Genomic DNA, 13,199 nt, shown 5'->3' on the forward strand with positions numbered 1-13,199 from the left:
AAAACTGGGCAAACAGAAAGAGAAAGTCATAGGAGAAAACGTAAACTACATTGCTTGGCAAGTAATGTAGGAGATGGCAGTAAAAGTTGATCAAAGCGGTTTGGCAAAAAACAAATGCAAAAAATGTGAAAGAATTACATTTAAGCAAGGTAAGTGGAGGGTGGGAAAGATAATAGCTGTCAAATTTCCAAATAAATCAGTGAAAGACAATTAAGAAAAAGCTCTGCAGTGCAGTGAACCATAAGAAATTGTTATAACTAAATTCTTAAATAACATAGGAAATGTTACATGTAAAATTGTAATCAACAATAACACTGAAGGCCAGCTACACACTTCTGTCTGCATTAAACCTACTAACAAACAATAGTACTTAGATTTTGACAGTTGCCATCCTTTCCAAATCAAACATTGCCTCCCATACAGCCTTGGCATTCAAGGGAAATGGATTTGTTCAGATGCAGACTCTTTACAGCAATACACCACCATTCTCACCTTAACCTACACTGGATGTAATTAGCTTACAAGCCTAGTCAAGGCAGATTTCCTGGACAACCACATCCAATCCTGGTACTGCTGATACTTCCAAAAAACAACTTCAAAGCACACCACTTGTCACTCAGTATTATACTGGTCTTCAATGTATTAATCAGCTACTTCGACAAGACCGTGACTTCCTAAAATCATACATTTTGTCTGAGATTTTGCCCACCACATCTAGAATAGCTTTTCATCACGCTACCAATCTTCACAGTATCCTGGTCAAATCTGATGTTCCTTCTGCACCCGTCTCCCTACCCTATGGCTCCTACCCCTGTGACCATAAGTGGTGCATGACATGCCCTATGCACCCTGCTGCCACTACCTCTATCAGCCCTGTAAGTAGCGGAACATATACTATCAGAGGGAGAGCCACCTGTGAAACAATATGTCATATACCAGCTGGTATGTAACACTGTTCAGCCTTTTATGTTGGCGTGACTACTATCAAGATGTCAGTTAGTATGAATGAGCAGACGGTGTATACCAGCAACGCACAATATCCTGTTGCAGTGCATGCTCTACGACATGACAGTCATGACCTCAGTGCCTGTTTCACCACACCTACCATCTCAGAACTCCACAGGTGGGAACTAGTACTGCAACATGTCCTTGTATCTTACCACACACCTGGCCTTAATCTACATTAATTTCTTCCATCCCAGCATTTCTTCATAGCAACTACTTCTTTCTTCATTCCATTTTAGTTTCCTACATCTTTCATTTTCTAACCAGTCTATTTTTCACCATTCCCCTCCCACCTTTGTTATATACAATGCACTTGGCTTATCACTCTTATGAACTCATGCATGATTTTTTAGCAGTAATCTATGTCTTGCATATAACCTTGTCTTGTACCTTAAAGTTCTTAGGTTTTGAAATCTTGTCCAGTGCAGTTCCCAACATCAGTCTTTCCTCCTCATTCCATCTGATAGGTCTCCCCTGACCTGGGGTTTTGGGTGACGTTTCCAAACTCTTCCCACTTTCCTAAACCTCTCCAGTTTATTTCCCTTCACCCCTCTTCCTTCCCCTTCGACTGATCTCTCAGAAGAAGGAACCACTGGCTCCAAAAGCTTGCATAAGAAAAACTTTTTTATATGTGTATTCTCCTGCCATCACTTGGCAAGTAGATTTCTTATCTATCCAATATAACTACTATAAAACATAAGGTTAAAAGCAATAGAATTTCAGGATGTAATTTTAAAACAATGCTTTCTGTCACATGAAAATGTAGACATACTCCAAATCACAATAGAAAAATTTATTAAGTTACCTGTTTTTTCATCAGGTGGAACCTCAGCATTGGATAAACTCCGAGTAAATGTTCCACGCTTTGTTCCTGACCCATTGCCACCTGGAGCACTACTGTGGTGGGCCATTACACGTTGTACACCTCCACTGCTTCCACCACCGTAGTCACTGCTCCATTGTAAATCCATGTTGTGTTGTGGTGATGAGGAGGAAGACATAGGAAAGGGTGAACTGTTAGCAACACTAGCATCAAGAGTGTGACTATCACTATGTATTAAGCCTTTTCCAGAAGAGTCACAGCAGGTTTTACTGTGTTCTGTTATACTACTACTTTCACACTGACATGATGGTGTGTTGCAACATCCAACAACACAACTATGATCCTTACAACATTTATCAGTATTAACTGTTTCATCCACACCAAGGCCATCAGGTAGCTGTCTGAACTCAATCTGTGGGGTAAGGGAAGAGAAATTCTGCTGGCATATTTTACATGACACTTTTCCTTGTACTTCTGATTCATATTTAATATTTTCCACACTCATTTCCTTATCAACATCTTTGTTATCATCTGTCATAACCGCGGAGCATGAATATCCTGAGCAAGAGTTATCTGCAGCTTGTACTTCACTTTTACTCTTTTCTTTGTGGAGTTTGTGAATTTCATTATTCACGTGATAAACATATTCACCTAAGAATGTCACATTTTTACTAGGGGTTCTTTCATAATTTTTTATTTCCAAAGGATGCCATCTTGTTTCCATGTCTTTCATAGATAATGTGTAATCTGAGTATGACCTATCTTCTAGAAATATACTCCTATCTACATTTTTATCTGGCACAGCAATTGTGTACCTTCTTCCTTTCAAAATTGAACTTCTTTGGTTTCTAATACTTTCACGTTGTTGATCGCATGTTTCACAATGGCAGCATTTTAGTACTGAAGTTTCACTATCAAAAGACAATTGTGTATGCAATCTCCTTGTATTGCCACTGGAACTTAGCTTCCTTGATGAAATAGGACAGTCTTGCTCAAATGATGCCTGAATTGGAGAGTTACACTCAGCTGTGGGAACAGAATTTTTCCTTCCAATCACTGCCACAGAATTGCACCTGTCTAAAGTACATCTGGATTTTTCTTTCAGTGAATCTGATGATTTATCAAGAGGAAGCATAGTGGAATTTCTTCTATTGACAACAGCCACAGTATTCCGTCTGATCAGCTGGTTTCTGGAACAGTTTTGGTTTGAAGCAGCTTTGATTGTATTGCAATGTATATCTTGTTCTTCATTATTTCCTGTTAGAACATCACTACACGTACAAGGACAGTTATTTCCATTACCTCCTGATTCTTTTGCTGTCACCTCATCATTAAACATCCTCCTAGTGTTTTGCCACTGTTTATTTCTGATGTTATTACTGCATGTATCTTTTACTTGGTAGGAACTTAGAACTTCTACTGAGTTACAAGCCTTCAGATTTTCACCAGATGTCCTGTTGCATCCTAATTTCTGCACTTCTGCGACATTGCACATAATTTTATCACATACATTTCTAGCTGAACTGAAGTTACCATTTCTCCATTTTTGCTCAGATGAGACAAAAGACTTTTTGTGTCTAATATCTGTATGGTTTTTTTTAGCCTGAAATGCTACATTTTGTGTTCTGATATTGTTTGACTCCATTTGGGCATTTTTTAGTTTTCTCACATCATTATGGGCAGTTTGCTCAGGAATGTCACAACTTTGGCTATCAAAACTTTGATCAGAACAATGAATTTCTGTTTCAGCTCCACTATACTCACTGTCATATCCATAATAATGGGGATTTGATGACTGTTTAGAATTTGCAATGGACAAATGGTTACCTGCAGGACTACAACTTGCAGTACACTGTCTGGAAGGTGAGGGGTCACCGAGTGAAAAGCTGTGTACTAAAGAACCATGACGACAGTACTCTTGGCTGCTGCTAGAGGTGCAACTAGCTACGGTTAGGCTTCTCTTCAAAGGAGGACGACTTAAGGAGCTACATGAGTTCTTTCTCAGTCCAGGAGAATACACATTTCCAGAATGTATATGGTATGAGCTGCTGCAACAACTACATGCACCTGAGCCACCTGGTGTTAGATCTTGCAACACACTACCAACAAAGGAATCAGAATTGCCTACTTGGTTATGATATGCAGTACATTTACCAGAGGATAAAGAGCTATTAAGTTGTTGTCTGCAACAAAAAGGAATAGTCTGTAATTAAGATACACAACAGTGATTTGCCTAAAATTCTTATACATAGTTATGACAAATGGCATGTGAGTATTCTTTCATACCTATTACAGAACCAAAAAATATCAAAAGAAAATAATACCATGCAGCTCATAATGAGAAACCTGTACTACATTTAAGTATTTAAATAATAATGCTTACACCAAAGACTAAAAATATATTTCAAAATTGTAAGAATGTGTGTGTCGTTTATGAAACCAGTGACTCTGGACAAACTAAAACTATTTTCAGTGTAATGAAAAGTAATTCTGAATAGCTTGCAACGTGTATTAAAAGTGGTTTTAAATTTGAAGCAATTAGTAATACATACATCCAACAACTACCTCACCAAAAATTTTGGTCAATATCACTCATGTGTTCATAAATTTTAGCCAGTGAAGTCAAGAACACTTTAATCAAACATGCAACTTTTGTGTTACTTTCTAGGGCTATTCAGACTGGAACTAGAAGATAAATTGTCAATGAGACACAATATTTTAAGAGTTTGATCAACAAATGAGCTGGATGAGAGTTTCTCAAAGTTGTCTACTAAGTCAGCTTACATTCCCATGAAAAATATTACTCTGTTTTCCACAAAGTAGGAAAAAATTTCAAAAGACATGACTAGTTTGAAAAAATCACAAGACAATTGGAATGAAAGCTGTTACATGTTGTTATAACAGTGCTTCTGTACAGAACTACCAAATGCAAACCAGAATTGCTGAAATCTGCTAGCGTTACCTGCACACGGGATACAACTTAAATTTGAGACCATGACAAAATTTGGATCTGTGAGGCTGTGACAAGGCAGCTTTTCTAGCCAGCTTATCATACAACAATGAGGGAATGTATCTGACAGGCCAGATACAGGTAATGACCAGCTGGCTGAATGTTCCCTAGCATGACATTCACATTCTATGACAGCAATTTCTAACCACATAATTTTATTGTCATATCTGATCACTTGAACTAGTATAAAGTTCACAGGTTTAAACCCAGCTGAGTTCATCAAAATGACGCAATGATGCTACATATGAGTTTTTTTTCGAAGAGAGTCACTCCCGTTACCTTCTGTTGAAATAATTCTTGGTTTGAGACTGTAGTTCACATTATTAGTATGCTACTATTCCTTTTTTTTTTAAAATATTAAATGAATCGAAGACAGAAGGCAGTATTACCACATGTTATCTCAAAATTTCTCAGGTAATTACAATTTCTGCAACAATATGTGATAATACTACAGGATGTATCAGTTAAGTTTTTGATGATGTTTGACTGTAAAAATAGTCTCAAGAACCAGAAAACCAATTCTGGAGACTATAACAAAAGTTTTGATTGTAAAATTACAAAAATACAACTGCCCTATGTTAATACCGAAAAGCGGGAATGGAAAAATGGCACTTGGTAATAAGGAAACTGCCAAAAATGAGGCAGAAACATTCAATAAACTTTTGGACTATGGAAAAAAACAAGAAAATTTCAAAATTTGTAAAATCACTTCAGTAAAGACCAACCCAGAACACATAAATTTGTCAACATCTCATAAGCTGGAAGCAGCACACACAGAGGCGAAAAACTATAAGGCATGCAAAGTAGGTGAATATTTTGCAGAAATGGGGATATAATCCGACCACAGAGGTTTGACCTGCCTATGCATGGCTCTATCATAAATTTGAATAACAGAAAAACACCTTGCACCCTGGACCATGGCAACACTTTACCCACTCTGCATCTACACACATACACTGCAGGCCTCTGTACGGTGAGTGGTGGAGGGTGCTCTGTACCCCTACTAGTCATTTCCTTTCCTGTTCCACTTGCTACCAGAGTGAGGACAAAATGACTGTCCATATGCCACTGAATTAACCCTAATTTCTGTTGGCAGTATTAGAATTGTTCTGGCATTAGCTTCAAAAGCCGGTTCTCTAAATTTTCTCAATAGCACTCCTAGAAAACAATGTTGTCTTCCCTCCAAGGAGGGAAAGTTCAGAAAGTATCTCTGTAATACTCAAGTGTTATTCAAACCTACAGGTAACAAACCTAGCAGGTTTCCTTCTCACATTTTCTTCAAGGCTTCGCAACATGTTCCAAAAGTACAACTGATTAACAGCTTGTCCCTATGGCAGGAATTGAAGATGAACTACCTTCAAAGTCAATAATAACTATCAGGATAGCTTTGACATTCAACCTGACCTGATGAGCTTTTTTTGGTCTCGGTGAACTTTTCCCAACCCACTGTGTAAATTGAACTTAGGTATCAACATCATAACCATAGACCCACATCTCACCACATTATGATTCTCTTAAGGAACATCTTGTTCTCATTTGTGCAATCCAGAAGCTCTTCACAGATTGCAAGGTAAGGTCTTTCTGGTCTTGACTCATGAGCTGTAGGATGAACTTGGTGGCAATACGATGCACTCCAAGGAACTGTGTCAGGATCTCATGACACGTGATCTAACTAAAATGTTATAGTCCTCTTCAATCTCTCAGAGTCAGTCTCCAATTGGCATTGACAAAGGGCTTCCTGAATGAAGATCATCTTTAACTTCCATCCAGCCATTTTTATACCATGTGAACCATTCGTAACACCAAGTATGGGTTATGTGCTCATCACCGTAGGGTTTCCGCATCATTTGGTGTGTCTCTCTAGAGGTTTTCTTGAGTTTCACGTAAAATTTAATGCAGATACTTTGCTCCTCTATCTCTGCCATCTCGGAATTCACAAACTGTGTGACACAATGCTCTACTCAATACAGCCTTGAATGATAACTAACAGATATACAACAATGAAACTTTCAGCAATTTCACATAACCTCAGCCATGTGCAGGGATGCCAACCACATTTTGCTCCAACACACCATTGGTGCAAAATAATGAATGTTCAAGAATTTTTTCAACCGACCTCGTATATCTTGTAAAAAAAGGGCAAGCTTCATTTCCAAGTGAGGCTTTCTAAAACTATGCTGATTCGAGGATATAAGCAATTTGGTCTCTCGGATATTTATTACATTCAAACTCAGAATATGTTCTAGACTCTGCCAGCAAAATTGGTATTAAGGATATTGGTCTGTAATATTGCAAGTCTGTTCTTGTATCTTCACCTGCACTTTTTTTCAGTCATTTGGGGCTTTCTGCTGGGCAAGATATTCATGGTGAATGCAAACTAAGTAAAACAGCAAATTAGAAGAATTTCTGAATGACAACTCCTTCTACTCAGTAGATGAATTTTTAGATATGAAATAGTAGCTGGAAAAAAAAACATTAGCTGTTTTGTGTAAAGAAAACTTATGTTAAAATGACACTTTCCACATCATTACGGGATGTCTTATTCATGATCTATGGAACAAGGATTAATTTATTTGTATATGTATGTATAGGGGCTAATGCTGTAAAGTACTCTTTGTTAAACCAAACAGGGATTCCATCCACCCCTGGTAACTGATTTGCATTCAACTCTTTCAGCTGTTTCTCTGTGCCAGGTATGCTTATTACTACGTCACCCGTACAGGACTGTGTAGATAGTCAAATGATGTTTATACGATTCTCCCACATGAAAAATTTATTAAATGCAAAATTTAAAACTTCAACTTTGATTTTGCTATTTTCTACTGCCACATCAGGCTGGCCAAAGAGTGATTGGGTGGAAGCTGTAGACCTACTTAGCAATTTGGCCAGATCTTTTGCTAAGGTATGATATAGGCAGTTGTTGTACACTTCAAACACAGATCTTTTCACAGATGCAAGAATTTCTATTAACCTTGCCTATCATGCTTTTTTTTTTAATTGACAGTACAACAACATTTACTTCCTCATCATATTCTGAATTTGACTGTTAAACTATGGTGGGTCTTTTCTGTCCTTAATCCACTTACTGGGCATATACTTGTTCAGTGCATGATTTATGATCTGTTTAACCTTTGCCCATAATTGCTCTATATCCATCATACTGGAACTAAATGATTTCAATTCAATCTCTAAGTGAGATACTGACAACTGCTTAGCTCTTCTTTCTAGCAGAAATACTCTACTAGTCTTCTTGATTTATTTATTGATTTTGTAAGCATGGTCACTATAATGACATCATGATCACTAATCCCCATCTCAATGCTGATACCATTATAAGGTCTGTGTTGGTAGCTACAAGGTCTAACAGAAAAAAGTAGATAAGAATAATGCAAATAATTTCAGAGGTATGTTTCTCTTGGACTGTACATACACGATTTTCTCAGAATATTATATGGTAGGTTTAAAAAACAACTAGAGCATGAACTATACGAATACCAGTGAAGCTTCAGACACTGGAGAAGCTGTGAGTCATCACTTTAAAATTGGTCATAGCATATTACAGGAAATAAAAGAAGCCTCCAACCTTTGTAGATTTTAAGAAGGTATACCGTTGTCCATTGACCTTAAATATTTAAAATCTTGGAACAATTGTGCAATCCACCCAAAATCAGTTAAATTGCTAGGATTCATCTTAATCAACACAAAATCTAAAGCTAAATTCAGAGAAGAATTTTATCTGACAGCCCCCATAAAAAGAGGTTCAAGACAGTGAAACTGACTGTCGCCATTGCTGTTCATATGAGGGCTCAGGGGAAAAACACCAGATAAGTCAATTTTTATGACAATCAAGGAGAAGCTATTTTAATGTTTGAAATGCTATAACATTGATATATTAGCAGACACAACAATTTTTATTTCATAGAGTAAACATTTGGGGTGTATCAAAAGTGGAAATAGCATTATTGGCATCCAGTGTGTTCCCAGAATGAGGTAATTTCCCAAAATGCAATCAAACATCACTCTGTAATGGAAAAGAAACAGGTAAGTCAAGCAAAGCAGATACAATATTCCCACAATAATTGTGACTAAGTGAATTTCTGATTGTGATAACACAGCAGTATCCTCACGTAACATATATTTTGCTATGGAGCAGCTGATTGAAGAACTTCACAGCAGCAGAGCAACAAAACTTCAAGAGGCTTTTTGAAATCTTTATCTTTTAGCCTGGAAAGTGGAAGGAAATCTAGAATAAAGAATGGAATTGTCTGAGTTGCATTACACCAAACACACAATAACTGCAAAACTATTGTGTTCTAGACTAGTAAGGAATTCTGAAATTAATCACATCATTATAAGCAGATACGAGCAGTTCAAAATGCCTGTCCATTGGATGACATTGCCATGATACCCCTGCAGCAAGAATATGGATGTTGAAAGAATACATAGAAAAATGCCACCACTTTAAGAAATGCCATTGGTTGTCATATTTGGCAAGGATATATTTTTTGCTAGGGTTATGCAGATAGCTACCTTCTTTTTGTTTTTGTTTGCCTCTAATTTGACACTCCTTTTAACATCAGAGAATGCTTGAGCCTTTTTCTTATAAAAAATTTTCATTGTCATTAACTGATGAGTCTGTGTCTTATCTTTCTCTGTTGTTAAAGTTTTCTTCATGTTGTTAATGTTTCCCACTCAGCACAAGTGTCTGCATGATGATATCGAAACAAAATAGTGAATTTTGTGTTGGATATCATTCAGTTATTTGTCATATGATACAGATAAGTCAGGAGTAATTTCGTTAAAAAGACTGTACATTTTCTTTATATTTAGATTTTCAGGTAAGCTGGTTTTCTTCAAGTGTTTGAGGCTGTAGTAGATCTAATGACTTCTGAAACTTGTTATGTGATTCTCAATGAAAGTTGTGGTGATCTTCTCAGGTTTCCTGCATTTTGTAGAATGCTTAACCCTCTTACCCAAAGGTACACATCATCCTGTTCTCAGACTTTTCTGCAGATCTCTGCTTATTTATTTTTTTATTTCATGTTTGCTATGCTCTCTTGCGGCTGGATGAGTTACCACTGACTTAACTGTTTCTTTCCCCTGAAAAACTGACTTACCTGGTTATTTCACCTTACAGTAAAACTTTGACTGTTAATATCTCTGGACTCACTGGGTATTTTTTCCAAGTTTTAGCCTCTCAACAGAAGGGTATGATTAGTTTGAATCAAGCTGTAGCAATAACCCAGTTTCAGAAAAAAAGACTTATCATACCTGGTTCTTCCTCCAACCCTTCATATAACAAAAGCATCTTAACAGGCAGAAAATTAAAACAATACAAAACAGTTACCCAAGTGCAACAATTTTCAAAACATCTAACACTCCAGAAATAGACAGATTACCCATGATAGGATGAAGAAAACCAGAGCACAGATAAACAAAAAATTCCAACAAAACAGACAATGGAGACTGTTTGCTAATCAAATACACAGCAAGGGAATGGAGCCAGTAATGAGCGCAACAGGAAGAAACACATTTCGTTCTTTGGTGATATAATCATGATATAAGACAACAGAATAATCAGGAGAGTAACAGAGATATATGGAACAGTATGAGTACCATTAGATCGTTTATGGAAATCAAGAAAAATATGAAGGAACTACAAAGTACAATAGAAAATTTAAAACTGAAAACATTACCAAATCAACAATATTCAAATACAAACAAACCAGACTACAAACTAAGACCAACAAACAAATAATATGCATGGTAATTTCAGATGAAGAAAGAAAGTCAAGTTCAGAGAGAATAAAGAAGTACTGGGGCAACAGGAAAATAAAAACCCCTTTTTATGAAATTAACATAAGTGGTCTCATGAGAGACATAACTGTTAATAATTGAGAAAATAAATACAAATAATGAAATTAAGAATGATTCTACTTAAGTAATTACTGAACATTAGCATATAAATGTTCACTTTTTCAGAAGCACTTTCCTGCCTGTATGAGTAAACATGTAGATGAGAATCAAATAACTCCAATGACATGTGTATTATCTGACATGGTAGGAATGTGCTCTCTACAATTCCAAATTTAATTATTTCTTGCGCACTACTCTACACTACAATGGAAGGTGTATTATAACCCATCTTGATAGTGGGAAAAATGCAAGTGGAGGAACATGTTGATGGGTCTCCTCCAAGACTTATAGTGTAACAATAAAAATTGGAGTACTAATTTAGATGCATTGGTCAAAACAATGTAAAAAAATGTTGAAGCCATATAAGTCTTCAGCAGTAGAGATTTCATATTGATACTTCTTAGTCATATGTATACCAATTTAGATGGCAGCTTTCATATTATAGATTTGAAATTATTTATAATTTAACACTTCCATATTTTTATAATTTGACTGAAAACACCAGTGATAATGTCCTCATTTGTTTCTTCTGGAAACTAAAGGCTGATAAGATCTCATGAGATATACTAGATACACAAAATTTCTGCACATTAAACTATTGAGAAACATATCTGTGTTCTTCCTTAACAACTCTTTCAATAAATCCTCCTCTAACCCGTACCAGAACTCTTTGGACAGTACATTTGTTCAGGGAAATAATTAGATCTCCAGTGGTGTAAAGTTATTACTAATGATAATGAACTCTTCAGTTGAAAGAATTCATCTGTTATTAAAGACTGCATACTGAAAGATTCATACAACAATTGAAATGCTTCTTTACAGTGGCTCTCAGATCATAATTTGTCAGATCATAATTTGTAACCTGAGATTGAGGGGTTCATTATGGACATTTAGGACTGATGGCCAGGGAACTATAAGAAGTGTCTCACAAACAAAGGAGACACTGACGTGCAGGGAATGTGAGTCACCAGGAGAATCAGCTGAACATATGATTGCTGGTTCCTCTGCAGTTTTAGAAATCAACAGACATAATCAGTCTGCAAAATTAATACATGACAAACTACATACTAAACATGGATTACTGTGAAAGGACACACCACTATATTACAAACATATTTCTATTTCTATATTGGAATCCAAAGAATTCCTGTTACACTGGATTCAACCTTGATTGACTGATAAGATCATTGACTGCAACAGATCACATATAGACTGGCAAAATCAATAAGACTTGTATAGCTATTAAGAAGAATACAGATGTCTGAAAAGTGAGATTGACAGGGAGTTTAACATGGCAGGGTGAGAATGGCTGTACAAGAAATGCACAGATGTAGAAGCATGCATAACTAGGGCAGATGGGGAACCTTTGAAGAGGCAGCTGTATGGTGGCTAACTAATGCTGGGTGGAGAAAGGAAGACTAAAAGGTAAACGTAATATATGGAATGGATACAAAAAGGAAATGATCTTGAAGGAAATATTACAGAAAGGGAAGAGAAGTAGATGAAGATGAGCTAGGAAAGACAGTTCTGCAAGAAGAATTTGACAAAGCAGAAAGCACTAAGTTGAAAGAATGCTTCTGGAGTTGACATTTCCTCAGAACTGCTGAAATCCTGGAGAAAGCCAGAAGCCAGCCATGACAAAATTATGCCACATGGTGAGCAAGACATATGAGACAGACAAAATACCCTTGGCTTTAGCTGCATAGATAGAGAAATACTACCCATTAATGATCTAAATATTTGTGCCAAGACTGGGACATGAACCCAAATTACCTACTTATCACGAGTGGTCCCCTGAATCACTTCAACTATCTGTGCATGCTTTCTGCACCAACCCAAACTTCCATATATATCTCAGTGTCTACATCCTTACATCAAAGTCCACTACATTCATACCCTAATGCTTGTATCATTACTGGGATTTCCTCAACAGGGAAAATGATAATATGAGGAACCAAGACCAATGTTGTTATGGGGGGTGGGGGCAAAAATTGAGGAGGTACAACAAGGGCTGAATAAAGTAAGTAGGTTCAAATTGCAGTAGTGTGCAGTAGCTATTTGTTGATGAAGAGGTTTGTACAGGATACAGTTGTATGGAGAGATGCATCAAATCAGTCTTATTACAAAATTTGCCAGAAAATTATGTACATGCATTGGTTCACCTTCTCAGTAATCTACTGAGAGATTTTAGAAATTGTAGTTAAGGTGCTGACAACAAAAAAAGTAGGCCAGTATAATTTAGAAGTACAGGCAATATTTTAGACACCTCATACTACACAAATTTGTTGAAAACACATTCAAAAAGAGAGAAAAGGGACAAATAAAAAAATGAAAACAACTACCATAAATCTAGAGAGCACTGCAATAAAGACAAATAAATTAAATTTTATGAAACAATAGCCACATTCACAACCCATATAGTACTGAAACACAGAATGTTCGGGA

General features: G+C 36.6%; 1 protein-coding gene across 1 annotated transcript in view; it reads right to left on the reverse strand.

Annotated features, from left to right (window-relative positions):
• Positions 1 to 13,199, reverse strand: part of LOC126161827 (regulating synaptic membrane exocytosis protein 2) — a 1,269,779-nt gene that overhangs the window by 477,303 nt on the left and 779,277 nt on the right. Inside the window, 1 exon segment of the mRNA XM_049917929.1 lies at positions 1,811 to 1,956. Coding sequence (XP_049773886.1) covers positions 1,811 to 1,956 — 146 coding nt within the window.

The sequence above is a fragment of the Schistocerca cancellata genome, chromosome 2, assembly GCF_023864275.1.
Source record: "Schistocerca cancellata isolate TAMUIC-IGC-003103 chromosome 2, iqSchCanc2.1, whole genome shotgun sequence".
Lineage (NCBI taxonomy): Eukaryota > Metazoa > Arthropoda > Insecta > Orthoptera > Acrididae > Schistocerca > Schistocerca cancellata.